General features: G+C 43.7%; 1 protein-coding gene across 1 annotated transcript in view; it reads right to left on the reverse strand.

Annotated features, from left to right (window-relative positions):
• Positions 1 to 201: 201 nt before the first annotated feature.
• LOC144222111 (phosphatidylinositol 3,4,5-trisphosphate 3-phosphatase TPTE2-like) overlaps positions 202 to 23,014 on the reverse strand; it is a 165,684-nt gene continuing 142,871 nt past the window's right edge. Inside the window, exons 12-18 of the mRNA XM_077752641.1 lie at positions 19,601 to 19,662; positions 17,406 to 17,486; positions 13,240 to 13,345; positions 5,431 to 5,522; positions 2,904 to 2,999; positions 578 to 703; positions 202 to 465 (exon numbers count right to left, since the gene is read on the reverse strand). Of these exons, the coding sequence (XP_077608767.1) occupies positions 202 to 465; positions 578 to 703; positions 2,904 to 2,999; positions 5,431 to 5,522; positions 13,240 to 13,345; positions 17,406 to 17,486; positions 19,601 to 19,662 (827 nt within the window). The remainder of the gene's footprint in view (positions 466 to 577; positions 704 to 2,903; positions 3,000 to 5,430; positions 5,523 to 13,239; positions 13,346 to 17,405; positions 17,487 to 19,600; positions 19,663 to 23,014) is intronic.

A 23,014-nucleotide genomic window follows, 5' to 3' on the forward strand; every position in this document is an offset into this window, starting at 1 on the left:
AGTCAGCACAGAACCCAGTGAGGGGTTGAACTCACAAAACTGCGAGATCATGACCTGAGCTGAAGTCGAGTCAGATGCTGAATCAACTGAGCCACCCAGGTGCCCCAAGAAAATCATTTTTAGATGGGAGACTATTGATTTTTTTAAAAAGTGGTCTTTATTGATGCTCACTCTGTCTTCTAACTTCTAATTCTAAGTAGGTCAGTCGTCTTTAAACCAGCTGAAGCCTCCCTCGATGATGCCTGCCTTTTTGACACAGAATTTGGTGGGTGGTCGGTCATCGGTAAATGAGCACATCGGGAGGCCCTGCCACAGGGTAACTGAGCAGACTCCTGCTGGACGTGCATGGGAGGGATTCTGCCCTCCTCCACAGCTGATTAGAGCCCGTTTTAACTTCTGTGACACAGTCCCATGGCCTGGACCTTGAGGATAATGCAGCAGCAGTTCCCAAGAATAGCCATAGATCTTACATAACCAGATTAAGAGAAGAAAGGCAGTGAAGAATTGGGGGATTTGAGGATTTCTTGGTTTCTGTAAACTGAGTGTATGGCAATCAGCAAAAGGTTTGCCACTGCACCTTACACCGACCTTGAGGAGTAAGCTGTTTCTCCTGGATTAGATCAGAGCCATACCTGTTATTTTGTATAAAAGATGTATGGAACCAGAAGAAAAACGGGCAGTTGTCATAGTATTTAGGAAGAACCTAAAATTAAAAAAAAAGTTATTTTTCATAGTAAAATTGAAGCCAAAAGCTAATTCCAAAGGAATTAAAATTCCTTTATTTTCTATATTCGTCAAACGACTGTAGCCACGACACATAGGAAGAGGCTTTAAGAAATGGCAGTTTCCATGGGCACAGAGGAGGGCACTTGTGGGGATGAGCACTGGGTGTTCTATGTAAACCAACTTAACCATAAACTTTAAGGAAAAAAAATGGCAGTTTCTATCAAAATTTAAGGAAATATAATTTTTTCTATACTTATAAACTTAAACAATAGTCTTCTAATATAGTTTGGTGCTCAACACAGACCTATACCCGTTTATGCCCAAAGAGATCATTATTTCTACAAGGAGCAGCTACATTGATAATTTTCATTGCTGGTGATGATACAAACACCTAAGCATTTTGAAAGTGTTTTCATCTCCTGGCCCTTGAAAATCACAAAATGACCAACACTGCTTGTACCAGTGCTTCTGCTTAGAGACCACCGATTGAGAGAGAGGTCAGACTGGCTTCATTATTCAAAGGGTAGCCGTGCAGCGTGGGCCAGTTGCTTCAACACAGATACTGTTTTCAGTACTGAGATTTCTCCCACAACAGGGAGCGAGCAGGCTGTGAAGGAGGGCACAGGATACACACTGAAACTGATCGACATAGTTACTTGGCAGTTCCGCTTGGTGATTTTAATAGGAAAATGAAACTACCATGGCTTAGAAATTTGTTACATAGAGAATAACACTGCTACACTTTATGACTGCTCAATATAAATTATACACTCATGATATTCAGAGTAATGACCATGGCAAACATTCTCCTTTTCTGTAAGGCAAATATTGGATTAAAAATACTATTTTGGGGGTGCCTGGGTTAATGGGTTAAGTCTCTGACTTGGCTCAGGTCATGATCTCATAGGTTCATGGGTTCAAGCACCAAGTTAGACTCTGCACTGGGATCATGCTGACTCTGCTGGGGATTCTCTCTCTCCCTTTCTTTCTGCCCCTCCCTCACTTGTGCTGTCTTTGTCTCTCTCAAAAAAATACATTTAAGGGGCACCTGGGTGGCTTAGTCGGTTGGGCGTCCAACTTTCGCTTAGGTCATGATCTCGCGGTTCATGGGTTCGAGCCCCGCATCAGGCTCTGTGCTGACTGCCAGCTCAGAGCCTGGAGCCTGTTTCAGTCTGTGACTCCCTCTCTCTCTGACCCTCCCCTACTCATGCTGTCTCTCTCTCGCTTTCCTAGAACTAAATTAAAAAAAAAAAAATACATTTAAAATGAATTCTATGTCAATCTAAAGGAAAGTAAAAATCTTTCCCCCCAAGTTTTTTTAAATTCTAGTTAACATATATGGTAAAATAGGTTTCAGCAGAATTTAGTGATTCATCACCTATGTAACACCCAGTGCTCATCCAACAAGTGCCCTCCTTAATGTCCATCACCCATTTAGTACATTGCTCACCCACCTCCCTTCCAGAACCCTCAGTTCTCTATGACAAACACTTCTAATTAAAGAAAGATGTTATTCAAGGATGTTTTCTACACAGTATAGATTCACACAGTTGAACATACACATAAATTTATAAACGCTGCTACCTTAAGGAAAAAAGACATTTGTTGAAAGATGCTTTCAACACTGTAAAGTATAAATTACAGGGAACAATGTGTTTTAGAGCTACAAAACAAAAATGCGGTCACTGCAATGCAGTAAACATACCTTGGTATTTTTCTTATTTGAAGATATATGCAAATTGTATAGAATTTAGAAAAAATAAGCAAAACCCAGTTTACCTAAGTTCTTCTTAAAAATTTTGTTATGGGGGTGCCTGGGTGGCTCAGTCGGTTAAGCCTCTGACTTCAGCTCGGGCCATGATCACATGGTTCGTGGGTTTGAGCCCCCCATCGGGCTCTGTGCTAACAGCTCAGAGCCTGGAGCCTGCTTCGGATTCTGTGTCTCCCTCTCTCTCTCTGCCCCTCCCCCTCTCATGCTCTGTGTCTGTCTCAAAAATAAAAACATTAAAAAAAGTTTTTTTTAATTTTGTTATGAATCTCACTTGCTTTTCTCCCCCTCCCTGGCCAGGGCTTGACATCCCGTATCCTATATCTTGCCAGGAATTGTAGCAGAGAAAATCCTAAAGCAGAATAATTCCGACGATAATAATGGCCTAGGTTGTTTCTTGATTACTCACTGAGGAAGAAAGAAACCTCACTTTCACATCATCGTACAGAGGTGGACAGTTGGATAAATGAATTATTACGCTGTCTGTTTCAATATTGTGAAGTATCTGTAATGAACACATGGAATTCACGACCTTAAAGCCCGCTGGTAAGAGAACAGTGAAGCTCATGGTCACGTACCAAGGCTTCCTGTATTTTATCAAGTACCCTTGGTCTCATAGCCCAGTCACTACATGTAAATGTGAATCCTTATTTCTATAAAGTTGCAATACTGTTATATTTTTAAAAGGCCAACATGTTTGGAGGCCGTGGTGGGGCAGTGGTAAAGAAGGAAGCCTTCCCTTTTCCCTTGGAGTTTAACCACGTAAACATGACTGTTGAGAGTGTGTGCCACTTGGGTGGCATATGCCAGGTAGCTTGGTCTTAGAGCTGGCCTTCACATTCAAAAAGCAATACATAAGTGGTCATGTTTTATCAAAAAGGTGTTTGCTGATGGGATCATGATCATGGGTCTTGTCCAGAGCTGACTGCTCTGATGCAGTGACCAAGGATTGGCCAAGTTTTTGGAATGAAGGACCTTTTTGAAGCTATACTAAGTATTTCTTTGTTACTGATTACCCTTGTACAATAGCGGCCCCCACCATGAGAAAAGTCTATGCAAGGACCTGTGCAAAATAGAAAAGACACACTCAGGGCATGCTTCAGGGAGCTACACACACAAGAAACAACAGAATGGCATGACTTACATGTCAAGCTAGATGGTGAGGACTGTGTGTGGTTGTGTGCTTTGGGGAGGTCAACAAGAAGCATAAAGTGAGAAAGCTTCACAGAGGAGGTAGAAACAGTTAGGCATGGAGGGATGTTATAAATGAGGAGCATTGAAGAGGAAATCCAGTGCAGGCATGGCGGTGTGGGAGAGGGAGAGGAAAGACCAGCAAAAATGTGAAGCAGAAATTAAGAGTGTTGTGTTCCAGTGTCTAGAGGACACCCAGGCTACTTGGAATGGAGTCTACGGGTCAAGTAACTGATGGAAATAAGCTCAGGTCTCAGGTATGTTAGGGCTAAGGTTCAAGAGCCAGGGAAATAAGGACAAAGTTGAAGAATATGGGGGGGAGGGGCATTTTCTATGTGACAAAGTGGCCTGATGATGATCATATATAACACGTACTTAGTGATTTATGGCTCCCAAAGCAACTTCACATATCTTATGTAATTTAATCCTCAAAATAAAGATGTGATCTTTATTTTACAGATAATACTGGGCCAAAGATATTAACTGGCTTTGACTTACAGGCACACAGTGTGTCTTATGCTCTACAGTAAGAGCAATGAAATCCTGCATATTACAGGACTCTACATACTATATTGTATGAGGGGAAAGAAAAGTAGGGAGATCATTGTGGAAATCTGGGCACAAACAAACGAGGTGCTGGCAACGGGAACATAAAGGAACGGAGAGAGTGAAGAGAGATTCCCAGGGTATAATCACCAGGAATCAGTGACTGGATGTGCAGGCACAGCAACGAGAAAACCACAGACACTGCTAAATGTTAAAGCCTGAGCAAGAGAGCTCTGGTGTCATTTGCAGAAGCAGAGGAAAAGCTCATTTGACGAATGTGGTTTGACAAACGTGGTTGGATTGTTGGGGCAAAGACTGTCCACGTTCTAGGCCCTGCACCTACCCCATGGTAGCTGCTCATAAATATGTGCTGAGTGGATGAAAGAAAAAACTATATAAAGCAGGGGAATGGATGAGTGGAGCCAAGGGTAGCGTATGTGGAGAGGTAAGAACAGAAAGCCAAGTATCAGGTCTGGGTGCGGAAGGAGTGTTGCTGGAGAAGGGATAGGAGAATAGAGGCAAGCTTGCGAGAGAATTTTAAGAGTTTATTGTTTCTTAGATCCAGGAACGGTTCTTATTGCTTCAGGAAAGGTTGGTAATCATAGGCATCTCTTCAACATTTAAAGAACGTCCCATTGCTTTTGGGCAAAGAGCTACATCCCCCAGCCACGCAGGTTACTTTTCACAGTGCAGACCCATGGGACATGTGAGAGAGAATCACTTGGGAGACTGCTAACCCCAGAGATTCCTGGGCTCCGTCCCAGATTCCCTGAATCATATTTCTGGGGAACAGTCTAGGCGTCTCCATCTTTATAAGCTTGGAGGTGATTTGCATGCATATTAAAATTTCAGAATCAGTACCATATTATAAAATGACCAAGAAAAAAATTTAGCTAAAAAAGACATGAATTGAAAACTCTGATAAATTCAGAGAACATGCTTGGCATTGTGGGAAAAGGAAAGGCAAGGCAACACTCTGAACTGAAAAGATATTTTGGAAAGTGCCCTGAAAAGACTATTTTGAATAATGAGTTTAACTGTGCACCGACTTGTATCCGAACCAAGGGATACAAGTTGGATGGCAACCAGAAACAGCAAGGTCTTTCTTTGTGGTGAGTGTTGGTCTGTAGAGGTCAACATGCTGATTTGACATCGAGATTTAATACAAACGCCACAATTTTCAGTTTACATGCTCTTACCCAACAGTTTTTGGAAGCAGAACTTAAAAAGACAGTCTTGTGCTGCATCATTATTTGTACTTTTAGATCATTTCCATTACCATTTCCAACACCTGAAAGAAATAAAATTAGGCTGGTTAGAGCAAAGATCAGAATGTCTTAGCAATTAACATTATGGTTTAAAAAGAGAAAATCATTCCAACTCACAGTGTGTCAATACTGAATCATTTGGGTCTTGCATGAATTCTGTCTTTAAAAGACAAAGCTTCAAGCCCAACTTTGTCTCCTAAAGCACAATTTGTAAGACTGGAAGCTAAAAATTTATAATTTTTTTTGTCTTTTCAAAGAGCCAGCTCCTGGTTTCATTGATCTGTTCTATTGTGTTTTTAGTTTATGTATCATTTATTTTTCTAGTCTTTATGATGTCTTTCCTTCTGCTAGCTTCGGGCTTTGTTCCTCTTCTTCTAACTCCTTTCGGTATAAGGTTAGGTTTCTTGAGATTTTCTTGCTCTTGAGGTGACTTGTATTGCTATAATCTCACGTCTTAGAAGAGCTTTTGCTGCATCTGTAGGATTTGGGACTGTTGTGTTTTTATTTTCATTTGTCTCCATTTTTTGATTTCCTCTTTCATTTCTTGGTTGACCCATTATTTAGTAGCATATTATTTAGCCCCCATGTATTTGTGTTAAGTTTTTCCCTCATGATTGATTTCTAGTTTTACACCATTGTGGTCAGAAAAGATGCATGATAGGATTTCAGTCTTTTTGAATTTATTGTGCTTTGTTTTGTGGCCTAACGTGGTCCATTCTGGAGAATGTTCCATGTGCACTTGAATATGATGTGTATTCTGCTGTTTGGGGATGGAATGTCCTGAGTATATATTAGATCCATCTGGTCCAATGATCACTCAGGTCCACGGTTTCCTTGTTGATTTTCTGTCTGGATGATCTATCCATTAATGTCAATGGGGTGTAAAGTCCCTTACTATTATTGTGTTACTGTCTTATTTCTTTCTTTAGATCTGTTAGTAGCTGCTTTTTGTATTTAGATGCTCCTATGTTGGGTGCATGTTTACAGCTATAGCCTCTTGTTGGATTATTCCCTTATCATTTAGTGTCCTTGTTCCTAGTTACCATCTGTGTTTTAAAGTCTATTTTGTCTAAGTTTTGTTACCCTGGCTTTCTTTCCTGCTTCTGTTTGCATGGTAAATGTTTTTCCATCTATTTACTTTCAGTCTGCACGTGTCTTAGGTCTAAAGCGAGCCTCTTGTAGGCAGCATATAGATGGGTCTTGCCTTCTTATCCATTCAGTCACCCCATGTCTTTTGATTAGAGCATTTAGTCCATTGAAAGTAATTGCTCTTAGGTATATACTTATTGCCATTTTGTTACTGGTTATGGCTGTATTTTTGTAATTTTTCTCTGTTCCTTTCTTCTCTTGCTCTCTTCCCTTGTGGTATGATGGTTTTCTTTACTGTTATGCTTGGATTTGTTTCTATTTTTTGCATTTCTATTGCATGTTTTTGATTTGTGAGTACTAGTAGGCTCATATATAACATTTTATACACAGAGCAGTCTATATTAAGTTCATGGTTGCTTAAGTTTGAACCCATTCTAAAAGCAATACATTTTTACTTTTTACCACCCATGCTTTACGTACATGTCATACTTTATATCCTTTTATTTCACAAATCCCTTGACTGATTTTTATAGACATAATTGATTTTACTGCTTTTGTGCTTTAACCTCTATCCTGGTTTTATGATTGATCTGCTACCTTTATTGTATGTTTTCATCTACCTGTGAAAGTTTTTCCTGTCCTAATTTTCTTACTTTTAATTATGGTCTTTTTATCCACTCAAAGAATTCCTTTTAACATGTCTTGTAAGGCTGGTTTAGTGGTAATGAACTCCTTTAACTTTTGTTTGGGAAATTTTTAACTCTCCTTCTGAATGATAGCCTTGCTGGCTAGAGTACTCTAGATTGCAGGTTTTTTCCTTTCAGGTTGACATCAGCCTTAGCAACATTTTTCTTTTCTCTTTTTTTTTTTTTTAACATTTTTTTTTCTTGAAAGAGACAGCATGAGCAGGCGAGGGTCAGAGAGAGAGAGAGATACAGAATCTGAAACAGGCTCCAGGCTCTGAGCTGGCTGTCAGCACAGAGCTCTATCTATGCAGGGCTCGAAACCATGAACTGTGAGATCATGACCTGAGCTGAAGTCAGAGGCTTAACCAACTGAGCCACCCAGGTGCCCCTAGCAACATTTTTCTAGATATGTCTTCTCCAGTATGGGAAACAAAAGGAACCATAAGCTATTGGGACTTCTCCAAGGTAAGCTTTTGCACAGTGAAAGAAACCATCAACAAATTGAAAAGGCAACCTCCTGAATGGGAGAAAATATTTTCAAATGATATATCTGATAAGGAGTTAATATCCAAATATAAAGAACTTATAAAACTCAACACCAAAAAACCAAATAATCAAATTTAATGGTGGGCAGAGGACCTGGGTAGACATTTTCCATAGAGGACATACAGATGGGTGACACATGAAAAGATACTCAACCTCAATAACCACGACAGAAATGTTTATCAAAACCACAATAAGAGATCACTTAACACCTGTCAGAATGGCTAAAATAAAAAGACAAGAAATAAAAGGTGTTGGCAAGGATGTGGAGAATGAGGAACACTTGTGCACTGCTGGTTGGAATGTAAATTGGTGCAGCCACTGTGGAAAACCGTATTATTGAGGTTCGTCAGGAAATGAAAAATGCAAATACCATATGACCCAGTAATTGCACTACCAGGTATTTGCCCAAAGAAGACAAAAACAGTAATTTGAAAAGATAGCTGCACCTCTATGTTTATTGCAGCATTACTTATAATAGCCACGATATGGAAGCTACTCGAATATCCACTGATAGATGAATGAATGAAGAAGTGAATATAAATACAATGGGATATTACTCACCCATAAAAAGAATGAGATTTTTGCCATTTGTGACACCATGGATGGACCTAGAGGGTATTAGGCTACGTGAAATAAATCAGACAAAAAAGGACAAATACTATATGGATTTACTTACATGTGGAATCTAAAAAACAAACAAATGAACAAACAAACAAAAAAGCACAGCCAGTCCTGTAAATGTAGAGAACAAATTGGTGGTTGCCAGAGGGGAGACAGGTGGTGAGATGAACAATTAGGTGAAGGAGAGTGGGAGATACAGGCTTCCAGTTACGTAATGAATAGGTCATGGGGATAAAAGGTACAGCATAGGAAATACATTGAGTGATATCGTAATAGTGTGTATGATGGACAGTTGCTGTGCTTGTGGTGAACATAACATAAAGACTTGTCAAATCACTAGGTCATAGGTCTAAAACTAATGTAACATTTTGTGTCAAGTATACTTCAATAAAAAGTTTACTTTTTTAAAAAAAGATTTTATTTTTAAGTAATTTATATACCCAATGTGGGACTCGAATTCACAACCCCAAAAGCAAATGTATGCTCTACTGACTGACCCAACCAGGCACCCCAAGAAAAAGTTTATAAAATAAGGAGGGGGCGCCTGGGTGGCTCAGTCGGTTAAGCCTCCGACTTTGGCTCAGGTCATGATCTCATGGTTTGTGGGTTCAAGCCCCGCGTTGGGCTCTGTGCTGACAGCTCAGAGCCTGGAGTCTGTTTCAGATTCTGTGTCTCCCTCTCTCTCTAACCCTCCCCTGCTCATTCTCTCTCTCTCTCCTCTCTCTCTCTCTCTCTCTCTCTCAGAAATAAATTTTTTAAAACATTAAAAATTTTTTTAAAATAAAAATGAGAGACAACATGTAGAAGTCCAAGACTTGTTACTATGAAAGAATGGCAACAAAAAACAAATGAAGAAGAAAGCCAATGATGCTGGAGATAATTTATGGAAGGACAGAGAGGTAGGGATAAAATCAGAGAAGTGGATGATGAGGGATGGAGATGCTGTAGTGAGATATGCCAGAGACATTTTAGTTCAAGTCAACAGAGATTTACTGAGCTCCAAGTATGTGTTATGGCCTGAGGGTTTCAAAGATGAATGGATAATGATCTCTGTCCTTATGCAATTTGCAATACAGAGTATATGCCCTGACTTAGACTGAGTAAATATAGCATTACAAATACACCTTGATAAAAAGCAAATGGGCAGCCATAGTTTGAGTTCTCCCAGAATTGGGCCCTGAGCTAACCATTAAGGTGCTAGTGATTTACCAAGGAAGCGTTCCTCAGAGGAACTCATGAGAGCCATGGAAGGGAGGGATTTCAAGCAACAGATTCACCTTGATCCCTGGGGAATTCTTTAGTGCAGAGTTTGTCACACTTTGAAGCACTGGAGTGAAGTTTTTGTATACCTGCTAGTCATTGCCTACGGGCTGCCCAACAGGGTGGTGTCACTCTCAGCCATTTTTGGTTCCATATAGGTGAATTGGCTCCAGTGGTAATTCTCTGAAGAGGATAGCAAAGGGAGTGGAAGCTGCCGGTGGGACCCCAGAGCTGGTAGAGGGGACCCAAGGGATCTTGATGGGGCACCGAGCGTCTCCAACCCCAAGCGCTAACAGAACTTCTTAGCCTAGAGGATATGGCTTGAAGGACAGGCAGAGGATAATAAGTAAAATAAAACAAACAAACAAAATAACAAAAGAAGGCCGGTGTCATTAGCTGTGGCCTGATTATTTACATGAGAGCAGAAAGAACATTGACTTTCCATATAGGCCTTCTTAGGGCAGCTCTGTAAGGCTGGACCCACATTGTATGAACAGCTGCTAATGCTGCAACTTTGGAAGTCTACATGAAGAATCTTAAACTGGACGTTTGTAATCTATGTTAGCCCAAGACTAGCAAACCAAACCCGTGAAATTCTCCACCACTTTTCCCCTGCAGAGCTCCTACATTTGGCTTAGCTCCTCTGTTCACATTTGCACCTTACAGTTTTAACTACACAACATTTCCACAGAGCTCATCTAAAATTTAAAATATTAACAGAGAAGTCACAGTCTTAGGAACATATCAGACTGAGAAACATATGAAATTCTAGAATTTATTTGAAACCTTTATAATTTTTTAAAAATATTTATTTTTGAGAGAGAGAGACAAGAGTGCAAGCAGGGGAGGGTCAGAGAGAGAGGGAGCCACAGAATCTGAAGCAGGCTCCAGGCTCTGAGCTAGCTGTCAGCACAGAGCCCAACGCGGGGCTCGAACTCACAAACCGTGAGATTGTGACCTGAGCAGAAGTCAGACGCTTAACCGACTGAGCTACCCAGGTGCCCCAAAGCCTTTATAATATTTAAAAATGTTTACTTTGAGAGAAAGAGCGAGGGAATGCATATGGGGGAAAAGCAGAGAGAGAGAGAGAGAGAGAGAGAGAAGAGAATCCCAGGCAGGCTCCAAGCTGTCAGTGCAGAGCCCGAAGTGGGGCTCAAATTCACAAACCATGAGACCATGACCTGAGCCAACATCAAAAGTCTGACACTTAATCAACTGGGCTACTCAGGAGCCCCTAAAATATTTTTAAGCTTAGAGTTTTGAGAAACAATTCCCATCCTCACTATTCATGTTAGAAAAATATATATATTTTTTTAAATATTTTTATTTATTTCTAGGAGAGAGAGAGAGAGAGAGAGAGCGTGAGCAGGGGAGGGTCAGAGAGAGAGGGAGACACAGACTCCGAAATAGGCTCCAGGATCTGAGCTGGCAATCAGCACAGAGCCCGACGTGGGGCTCGAACCCACGAACCGCGAGATCATGACCTAAGCAAAAGTCGGACGCTCAACCGACTAAGCCACCCAGGCGCCCCTCATGTTAGAAAAATATATTAAAACTCCACTGAACTAAATACCTATTTGCCTGTTTGGAACAGTTTAACACAGAGGTTTGTGTAGGTACTGTGGGTCCTATTGTTAACAAAGAGGAAACTGAAGCAGAATATACACGCAGATGCAATACTGGCTCTCATGCCACGGAGTTGGATTTATCTTTGGGTTTCTACTTCTCAGTGGAAGAAACTGCTCCAATGGCTGACCGAGTTGCTTCTCCTGCTGCAGAAAAAAGCAGTCCACTCTTTCTGCAGGGCCTCACAGAGGAATGTGCTGCTGTCCCCCACCTTCTGACACCTGTTGGATAAACCTGGTGTCCCCTGGGGAGGCCTCACAGCAGCCGGGTTTCTGAGTGAGGTCAGCCAGTAGGGTCCCTCCTCATTCACACGCAGCCTGTGGAACCGTCACAATGGCCTCTGCAGAGGACTTCGCAGTCTGCAAAACTCTCCACCAACAGTTGCTCATTCATATACACAACAGCCTTCTTCTAGAACGGGCTGTGTTTCACGCGTCTGCCCGCACAATGCTTGTTTGGAAACCTAGACTCAAATTTCCCACAGAAACAGGGCCGCTGGGTGGACATCTATTTTCACAAGCCAGAAGCCTATGCGGTCTGTTTGTGGTAATCCATCAAAATTCCTTCCTGCCACCTCTATGTGGGTGGTGGGGAGGAAGGGACACAGAAGTAATTGGAAAAGAGCATTTTGTACTTTAAGGAACCGTGTTTTTCTGATTATGCAGTTTTTAAAATATATTTTAAAGGGTTCTTTTATGTCTGAATAACTGGATGAAATGTTAAAAAGAAAAAAAATCTAGATCTTATTTTGTGTGACTCCCTGGACAGTTAAATATACTAGGCTGTCTGGATGGATGCCAATGCCCTGGCACCGTACCAATCAGGAGAGACCCAGCCGCTCCGCACGGTCCACAATCTGACTTTGGGGAGGCAGAGCATCGCCCCCTGCTGCACAGTGGCAGCAGGAGTGAGGACCCCTCCCCCTCCCAGCCCCACCCCCGTCCCCTGCTCTTCCTTTCTCAAGCCCCAGAGTAAGACTGACCAGTTCTGCCTCCCTGGGGTGATGGTGGATCCCAGGCTCTCCTGACATTCCTGAAGCGGGCGAAGAGTCAGCTCTTTTAAAATTTACAAGGATTTTTACTTCCAGGCATAACTGATAAGAGTTAGGGGGGCTGAAAGACACCCCCATAAACGCCCAGGTGTCTCCCAGCCCTTTCTGTGTTCAGGTGGATTCAGGTAGGGAAGACCTAGGTGCTCCAGGAGCCTTCCTCAACCCCCAGGGGGCAGGGCCCAGTCTCTGTGTGCCCCTGACACTATGCTCAGCTTTTTATCTATATGTAGTCATTCCTCTCCTTCTTAAGGGTAGAGAAACACTAGCATGGGGCCTGGCCCGAAGCAGGCAATTGGTAGTTATTCATAAAAAAAGAATTTGTGGCAACAAAATTCATTCTTTTTTTTTTTTTTTAGCATTTCAGACATCTTTGGGTATGTAAGACACAGAAGACATCCTGACTTGCTGGCGGGGGTGGGGGGGGGAAGGGCTATGGATGGAGGAGGGAGAAACCACTGTGATGAGACAAGGGTCTCTGAAAGGAGCACGTGAGAAAATGATACACGGTACCTCTGCCAACCTGAACCCTGAACTAGCGGTGGGCACGAGGAAGAGGCAGTCTCGGGCTCTTGGGCCCTTCCTCTCTTCTCCATCAGAGAGCCTATTCTGAACAGTCCACCCTGGGCTGAGAAACGGGAAGGGGACGGGGCCCCCCAGTCCGTGATGGGAAAGGAAAAGACAGGACATGTAAGGGCTGTTGGGTTCTTCCCGGGGGAGGGGTGCATGTGTGAGATGGATAAGAGGACGGCCATGTTGGGATCATCTGTACAGATAAGCTGGGAGCAACCCTTCCCGCACCTGAAAACTAAGAACATCGCCCCCCTTCCTGCTCAATTCTTCAATTGTACGTAAAGCACTTACCGTGAATTGAATAAATAATGAATTTTTTGATCTTGAGTGTTTTTCTTGGAGGGAGACTCAAGTTGTAGATATTTTTCACATCTGCAAAATATCCAACGTATCTATTCTGCAAGACAACGGAAGCCTCAGTGTAAGTGGAGATGAAAAGCTCAGCATTCCCGATTTTTTTGTTTTTACATAGAGCTTAAGGAGAATCATTAACTAAAGAAAGATTTATTGGGTGTCATTATATGGGGAGGCATTTTTATGCTCACTGCCTCATGACTGAATATCTACCTTAGAAAAAAAACACTGAACTCAGTGCTGTGGGGAAGTAACAAGAAAGGAGTCAGGTGTTGCTTTTAGGCTGCTTATATCTGAGAGGGCATCTAACCAGAACCAACCAGGAGCTACAACATCACATCGAGATGTAGCTGACGCAACTGTGAAAAAGGTCAATTGGAGGGTGGAGGCTGAGCTGTGACTGAGTTAAAGGAAACTCTGGTTTTTAGGTGAGGAGTAGCCTCCTAGGCATGAAGGAACTCAAGAAGACAACCACGGGTAATAGTAACACGCATATGCTCTTCTCCCTACCACCAGCTTGAGCTTCTTCGCTTTCCATTTCCCCAATTCCGTTTTTGTGAGGAAGCCCTGGATTCTCTTTGCCAAGTCCTTCTGCGGCAAGATGCTCACTGGAGTTCTCCTTGACTCTTTTTTAAAGATATTTTTTTCTCAGTTTTTAAGTAATCTCTATACCCAATGCAGGGCTCAAACTCACAACCCCGAGATCAAGAGCTGCACGCTTCACAGACTGAGCCAGCCAGACCCCCCTCTCCTTGACTCTTTCTTCATGAAGTCGAAGAGTTCTGGTACCGAATCAACTGGACTTCATAGTTCACAGATTCTTCCCCACCCAATGGGAAATGTTCATAAAATTAACTGCCATACTTTCCCTTGGAAAGGGCCCGTCAAGAGAAAGCCTCGTGCAAGTTCTCAGCCTGGGAATGGATGCCGTGTAGTCCACAGAGTGGGCCCCAATGCACAGCCAAACTGTGACGGGATCTGAAATTTACCGCCCCCCAGGGAGGGAGCGCAGTCCTGGGGCCCTACCAACATGGCGCTCAGAGCTGAGGCCAAGTGCTTGAGCTGTCATCCCAGTGACTCGGAGAGTCCACTGTAGCCTCTGGCGTGCTGGTTCTGAGCTGAGAGAAACTGCACGGCGCAGGTGTGGGGAAGGGAGAACGTACGGGGAGAGTCCCTGAAGGAGGTGCCTCTAACATCCCCTCGGCTCCTGCCACCTGAGGCTTTACTGCCCTAGGAAGGCTTGTATCCCAGCAGGGCCTTCAGGCTGCTTCCCCCCACGCCCACTAAGTCCCCCACACCCCCAACACTTCCTTCTCCCGCAGCTTAGGACAACAGGAGCTACTACAATGAACATGTGTTCCCCACAAGCAAAAGGGAGCCCGTGTGAGGCACGTGGGGATGCCAAAGGTGCTACGACGAGTAAGGCATGGCCTCGCCCGCACAAGGGGCGGAGAAGCCGCCACTTCGGACAGCTAGAGAATGATGGGAAGTAACTTCGTCCCCCGCCAACCACAAAGGGCTGGAAGAAGTGAAAAAACAAGGGACTCCCTTAGGCTCGAAGGGCAAGTGGCTCCGGTAAGGGGGCCTCACGGAGCAGTGGCACGTGGATGTAAAGTGTGGACAGGGTGGGAGACCGCAAACGGTCCAAACTGCTGGAGCGTGGGACGCGGTGAAAGCAACGGTTGGGAAAATGGTATCTAGGAGATCTTGAGCGCCAGGTGAGACATGGTATTTGTTGCCACCAGCAGTCAGAATCCAGTATGCATCCTGAGCATGGCCATGCCACGGTGTCCATGCCTGTAGCTGGGCTACAGTAAGTTCATTTTCTACTCTCAGCCTATGGCCTGTGACCTTTTTCCCCTGTTTTGCTTGAGGTTGGCAGAAAATATCAGTGGATAAGGCTGAGTTCTTTTGCCCCAAACGAAATGTCTAGAGTCAGCAGTTACAATGTGCTGCTAACCAAGGCCACAGGGATCTCTCTGGCTCCTCACACTTAACTCAAATCTTTCATGCACAGCCGCAGCCACGGCTACTTAAGGATTCCTGGGCGCCTGGGTGGCTCAGGTCATGATCTCACAGTTTGTGGGCTTGAGTCCCGCATCGGGCTCTGTGCTGGCAGCTCAGAGTCTGGAGCCTGCTTTGGATTCTGTGTCTCCGTCTCTCTCTCTCTGCCCCTCCCCTGCTCACACTCTGTCTCTGTCTCTCTCAAAAAAAAATAAATAAACATTAAAAAAAAAAAAAAAAGGATTCCTAACCAGCTCTCACCACTGTCTGGGGAGCAATATAGAAAAGGCAGTAGAGAGGAGAGGCCAGGCACAGGGGCACAGGGTGGGAAATAAAGGGCTTCGGAGTCTGACAGAGCTGGGGTCAAGTTCTTGATTCAAATAGTTTCCCTGAAACTCAACTTCCCAATCTGTAAAATGGGAACCATAATGGTAGCCACTCAGAGTTTTTGAGAATAGTAGACGAGGTAATGCGTATGCATGGTTTTTACAACAAAGTCTAGAATGTCTAAGTTCTGTAGGATAAATATCCTGACTTATGCAATAAACTACAAGCTGTAAAAGAGAGAGATGGGAAACCTATAAACTACAAGAGACGGAAGATATATAGCAACCAAATGAAATGTGTGACCCTTGTTTGGATCCTGACTGAAACGAACTAAATTTTAGAAATATTTTAAGATAATTATGAAAATTTAAACTTGGACTAGACATTTGATATTATCATGGCATTATTAAGGTATAATATTTTTAGATATGATAAATGGTTTTCAGGTGCTTTTCCCCCTCAAGAGTCTAGATGTTTCTTAGACGTCATACTAAAATGCTCATGGGATAAGATCTGCAGGCTGGGATTTTCTCCACAGTAATCCAGATTCAGAGAAAAGGTGGAGAAGGAGAGTGTGTGTGAGGATTTGGGGAGGGAATGAATGACGCGTGTTAAAATGATTGTTCAAATGGTGTGAGGACTATAAGGGGATTTAGTATAAGATTGTCTTGACATTTTAAAAAATTAATTTGAGAGAGAGAGAGCAGGCAAGGGAGCCCGGGGAGGGGCAGAGACAGAGGGAGAGAATCCCAAGCAGGCTCTGTGATGAGAGTGTAGAGCCTGACATGGGGATTGAACCCACAAACCATGAGATCATGACCTGAGGTGAGATCAAGTCCAACGACACTTAACTGACTGAGCCCAGGTGCCCCTGTCTTGACGTTTTATGTGAAATTGTCCATCATAAAACATTTTTAAAAGGACAAAATAGGGTGGGGCGCCTGGGTGGCTCAGTCAATTATGTGTTTGACCTCAGCTCAGGTCACGATCTCACAGTTTGTGAATTTGAGCCCCGCATCAGGCTCTGTGCTGACAGCTCAGAGCCTGGAGCCTACTTCAGATTCTGTGGCTCCCTCTCTCTCTGCCCCTCCCCTGCTTGTGCTCTGTCTCTGTCTCTCAAAAATGAATAAATGTTAAAAATTTTTTTTAATAAAAAAAAAGAGGACAAAATAGGGTAACTGCATATACCTCATTGAGCTTTCTGAGTATTAAATGAGATAATATATGTCAAAGTGCAATAGTGTCTCGTATATACTAGGTTTTTGAAAGATATTCATTTCCTCTCTTCTTTCTCTTTCAAAATACGGCAGCCCCCTCCCCTCTCTCTCTCTCTCTCTCTCACACACACACACACACACACATACACACAAGACATGATGTTCTGCAAGAGCTGAATTGCCCCAGTAGGGGTTTGTGACAAACTCAGTTTCTCTTTAGAGGAAAATCAGAGGCTCGTGACTTACAATAATCTTCACGGGTCTGGAACCTTAGAAACCAGACCTTCCTACTTTGGGAAGGGAAGCAACTCTTGAACTCTGCGAGCACTGACCTATATAAAACAGACCACGGACGCCCTGGGCAAACTCGGTGCTTGCAGAGCCCAGGCAGGGCCCCAGGCGTGGCTTCGGGCCCTGGGAGGGACCAAGGCCCGTCACAGGCACCGAGTCAGGCTGCCTGATCACCAGAGGAAAAGAATCTAAAATGAAACCAAGTGATAGCTGCCAATCTTCACCGACTTCCCGAAGAATCCCCTTGTAAAAGAGACAACTTACCTGAGAAGGAGTCTCGACTCCCTGGTATTTAGTGCTGGTGCTTTTATCTGTCCGCCGTTCCCCGAAGTAGTAAAGGCTCTCCTGCGGGAAAGGGGGAAACGCAGTCATGGCTGGTCAGCGCCTTCTTCCCCCTGTAAGGCGTTCTTAACGGCTCCGAGGGCACATCTGTCCTCACGGCAGCAGCCCCAAATAAAGCCCACAACAACACGCAAGTCGCATCAAGGCGGTTTACACAGACGCACTCACACACAACTGAAACCAAAGATTCACAAGACAATACTTACCTGTTGCTATTTTCCATTCTAATCTATTCCATTTTGTTATTAAAAATGCCAGTCACAACCCAAGGAAGTTGAGTTTACTGCAACGGGTAGATTAGATCTGGTTTGAAAAACACTGTCAGAGAACACCCGTTTTTCTAACTTGTGTGTCTCAAATTAGGGAGAAAGCAGAGGGTGGCGCCAGAGGGCGGGCTGCGTAGACAATGTGAAGGTCGCTTCTCAGACTGTTGGGTGCCTCAGTTCAGGGGGGACATGGGGGCTTCTCAACAGGATCATGGCAGAACTAAGACTGAGAACCCCAACTGAACAAATAGAAATCGCCCACCCTGTCTTTGCAGAAATTTCCAGAGGGCCCAGATCCCTTAAAGAGTGATTATGAGAGGTTAATATCACACAGGAGAGGCTTTGTTCTGTGTGGCAAAATGTACCTTTTATCTACCTAGAACTTCTTCTTTTTTTTTTTTTTTGAAGTTTATTTATTTATGTTTTGAGAGAGAAAGAGTGTGTGAGCAGGGGAGGGGCAGAGAGAGAGGGAGAGAGAGAATCCTAAGGAGGCTCCACACTGTCAGCATGGAGCCTGATACACGGCTTGAACTCACAAACTGTGAGATCATGACCTGAGCCAAAACCAAGAGTCAGAGGCTTAACCAACTGAACCACCCAGGCACCCCCACCTAGCACTTCTAAGGATGTTTGAGGTCCTTTGGAGAACTTATCAAACCAGTCTTGATATTATTCTTGTGAGGAAGGAGGAAGTCCCCTAACTGCGGGCACAAGAGTGGGGCTGGGATGAGGTGAAGTGAAGAAAGCATTATGAGTGTAGAGTTTTTTTACACTTGGACTGCTTGACCCTACCTCCTCTCAAACCTGTCCCTATTTGTTTAAAAAAATTTCTTTTAATGTTTTTATTTATTTTTAAGACAGAGAGAGATAGAACATGAGCTAGGAAGAGGCATAGAGAGAGGGAGCCACAGAATCTGAAGCAGACTCCAAGCTCTGAGCTGTCAGCACAGAACCTGATGCGGGGCTCGAACCCATGGACCGCAAGGTCATGATGTGAGCCGAAGTCGGATGCTTAACCGACTGAGCCACCCAGGTGCCCCAATCCTGTCCCTATTTGGCCCTGTCCTTATTTATTTTATTATTTTTTAAAAATGTATTTATTTATTTTGAGAGAGGAAAAGAGAGAGAGAGAGCAAGCACTAGCAGGGAGGGGCAGAGAGAGGGGGAAAGAGAATCCCAAGCAGGTTCTGAGCTGTCAGCACAGAGCCTGATGCGGGGCTCATTCCCACAAACCGTGAGATCGTGACCTGAGCCGAAATCAAGAGCCAGACACTTAACCAAATGAGCCACCCAGGCGCCCCTGAGTCATCTTTAGTTAATGTGTTAATATTATTGGGGTGCCTGGGTGGCTCAGTAGGTTGAGTGTCTGACTCTTGGCTTCAGCTCAGGTCATGATCCAGCATCACAGGATTGAGTCCCACGTGGAGCCTATTTGAGATCCTCTCCCCCTGCTCTCTCACTCGCTCTCTAAAATAAGAAACATTTAAATAAAATAAAATGTTGGTATTATTGTAATACACCATGGATTTTTTGTATTAGTTTTGATCTTTGAAAATAACGCATTCGATTATTTATCTTAATTACTGAAAATTTTGGCATTCCCTTTAAATTTTGTGCCTGAAGCGAGTGTCCCACTGACCTAGAGTTAAGGAGCACCTAGGTCAGTTACTAACCAGTACGAGTTAAACAAGAAGTATCAACAAGTATCAGCTCTTCTAATAACTGAGCCTCCAAGTACGACTTTGTTAAGTGCCACGACTCAAAGAATCATCTTCACGTCCTACCAGTGAGGTTTCAGAGCTACCGAACTCAGTCAGCCCAAGACAGAGTCTGCAGTATCATCTTCCGTACCTCTGCAGTTGTAAATATTTCACTGGCGATAAGGCAGGCACAAACCATAGTCCCAGTTCTTCCTGGAAAAGAGAAGTTAGTCTATGAACCACTGTCCACGGCAGTCCTTGGCTTAAAACTGCTGTCATGAATATTCAGAGAGCTCAGTTGGGATTGATTTTCTTTCACTCTGGAAGCGCTTGTTCAAAATATTTCAATTCAGGAAGAGGCAAGGCTGTGTCACTGCTCTGGAATTGTACGTGGAGTTCTGTCCTGTGTGTACGCATGCACGTGTGCACTGTTCGAGTCACTACTTCTGGGCTCTGAGCTGTCAGCGCAGCTCGAGAACCGCAAGATCATGACCTGACCTGAAGTCAGACGCTCAATTGACTGAGCCACCCAGGCACCCCTATTTTTAAGTGTGTTGCCAAACATATAAGAAAGAGAACAGTATAATGAACCCCCATATATCTGTTCCCCAGAGTTTATTTTGCTGTACTTTTCTCTCTCCTCTTCCCTCCCTTATTCCTTCTCTCCCTGGTTTTCTTCTTTTTTTCTATAGCATTTTATTTTTTTTTTAATTGTTTAAGTGTTGATTCATTTTTGAGAGATAGACAGGCAGAGCATGAGTAGGTGACAGGCAGAGAGAGAGGGAGACACAGAATCCGAAGCAGGCTCCAGGCTCTGAGCTGTCAGCACAGACCCCGATGCGGGACTCAAACCCACAGACTGTGGGATCATGACCTGAGCTGAAGTCAGATGCTTAATGGACTGAGCCACTCAGGTGCCCCTCTTCTATAACATTTTAAAGCAAATCCTTGACTTCAGGTCATTTCATCCTCAAAGTTTCTTATGTTTTATTCTAATTTATATTTTTGTCCTGCTATAAAAATTTGATTTAAAAAATATGTTGCTTCTTTATTTCTACAGTTACTTGTAGCTTTTGTCTCAGCTAGTATGTGCTGAACTTACTTCATATAATTTCAAACTTCCCTTTTTAACTTGAGATACATTCTATTTTCTATTCTATTCTTTTTAATTAACTAAACTTATTTTACAACTCATAGTTTGAAAAACATTCTAAAGCCAAATACTTTGAAAAAAAGACTTATTTATTTTTAAATTTTATTTAAAAATTTTTTAAATGTTTTATTTATTTCTGAGAGAGAGAGAGCGAACGAGCAGGGGAGGGTCAGAGAGAGAGGGAGGTACAGAATCTGAAGCAGGCTCCAGGCTCTGAGCTGGCTGTCAGCACAGAGCCCGACACAGGGCTTGAACCCACGAACCGTGAGATCATGACCTGAGCCGAAGTCGGACACTTAACTGACTGAGTCACCCAGACGCCCCTAAATTTTATTTTAGAGACAGAGCACAAGTTGGGGAGAAGGGCAGAGGGAGGGAAGGAAGGAAAGAGAGAGAGAGAGAGAGAGAGAAAGAGAGAGAGAGAATCTTAAGCAGGCTCCATGCTGTGTTTGGGGCTTGATGCCACAGCCCTGGGATCATGACCTGAGCTGAAATCAAGAGTCAGATGCTCAACCAACCGAGCCACCAAGTACCCCACAGAAAAGACTCTGTACCACCCAATGCTATGCTACATCAAGGCTTCTTGCTAAAGGAAATCCTGACTATTAACACCCAGCTCCCAGTGGTATAGACTGTTGACATTTCAATTCTGGAGGACACCTCTGGGTGTGTCTACCTGGTATTTTCCCACTTGAAAAACACTTTTGGGGACTGCATGTCCTGTGTGGCTATGTACAACCACATGGTAGATGCCCTCTCACCCCGTCTAGTCAGGTACAGCAGGGAATCATGAAAATGATACATCCTTACCTTTAATGCTTTATTTTAACTTAAAACATAAACATACACTTAGTCACTGAACTTCTGATACTGGGCAGAGGTTTTAACGTTTTAAATATGAGTCTCCCCAGTTGGGTTCCTTTCTTGGAAAGGCCAGGCCTGTGGTATAAACCACTGCATCATCTAGAATTCCTAGTGTAAGATTCTTTAAAGCAATCTAGATAGAGAAGCTTCTTAGATTTTACTGCTGGGGTTTTTCTCCCGGTGTTTTATATTAGTCTTACTTGCATTTTGTTAAGTTTATTTATTTTGAGAGAGAGTGAGGGGCTGGGGGAGGAGCAGAGAGAGAGAAGGGGAGACAGAGGATCCCAGGCAGTCTCCACACAGTCAGCCCGTGCAGGGCTTGATCCCATAACCATGAAATCATAAGACCTGGGCTGAAATTAAGAGTTGGATGCTTAGCTTACTGAGCCACCCAGGCCCCCCCAATCTTACTTGCATTTAAATCAGCTGCAGTTTTGATTGTAGCCGCTCAACTTCATTGAACCGTCTTGAAACATTCAACTAAGGGCTCATGAAATTACAGCTTTGTGTTCACTCTGACATTTTACAGATCTACATAATATTTACTTAAGTCTTTGACATAAGCATAACAACAAGTAGAAGTGACAGAAAGAAAGAGGAAGAAGAAGTGTGTTTCTCCTTCTTCTTCCACCAGAAGAAGAAACAGGCAGGCACGCTAAATTGAAGCTTACTAACTGCAAGTGTTCCAGATGCCAAGAAACCCCACAGGTGTGTGTATAAAGGGACTGGAGAATATTCACCAAGCTGGTTCGAGGGAAGTCTGCGAGAGAGCTTTTGTTATCCAGAAGTCAGCAGAAGCATCTTGCATCCCGAAGTACAATACACTGCCAGTGTTCATAATTACAACTAACACTTGGGTAATACTTTGCAGATCTCATATAATCGTTACCACAATTTTGTGAGGTAAATACGTTGGGTAAGGAAGGAGAAACTGAGGTTCTGCAGATTCAAGCAACATTGTTTCACATTGTCAAAGACATCTTAATGCTAATTTATATGATCTTTTATAACAATCCTTAAACTTTATTCTTTCTCAGCTGCATTCATCACCCTCCTGACAACGTACAATTTATACTCCATATTCTCACATTTGTAAGCAGAGACAGAGGTAATGTTCCTGACGCGAGGCAGCTGCCCTGTTAGGGCCTCTCCTGTGAAGAGTGCCCCTGGCCTGCGTGCCGCCTTAACTCCAGCCACCCCACCAGGGTGCCCCGTACATGGAGTACCCCGGGACCCCCAGCCTGTGCCTCAGCTCCAGCCACTCCACCAGGGCACCTTCTACACGGACGGCCCCAGGATCCCTCCGATTGCACCGCCTTCAGCTTCAGCCATTCTGACAGGATGCCCTCTGTGCAGGGAGCCCAGGGTTTGCCCTGGCCAAGGTCTACAATAGCGCTGGCCATCCTTCCAGGACATTCTGGCATGGAGTGTCCTGGGACCCACAGCCCAGGCCCTTCACGGCTCCAGTCAGCCAAAGTCACCAGGCACACACAGTCTACACAGGGAATGGCCATACACAAGACCATCCCTTCAAAGTTTAGAAGAAGT

The sequence above is a fragment of the Crocuta crocuta genome, unplaced genomic scaffold, assembly GCF_008692635.1.
Source record: "Crocuta crocuta isolate KB4526 unplaced genomic scaffold, BGI_CrCroc_1.0 scaffold190, whole genome shotgun sequence".
Taxonomy (NCBI): domain Eukaryota; kingdom Metazoa; phylum Chordata; class Mammalia; order Carnivora; family Hyaenidae; genus Crocuta; species Crocuta crocuta.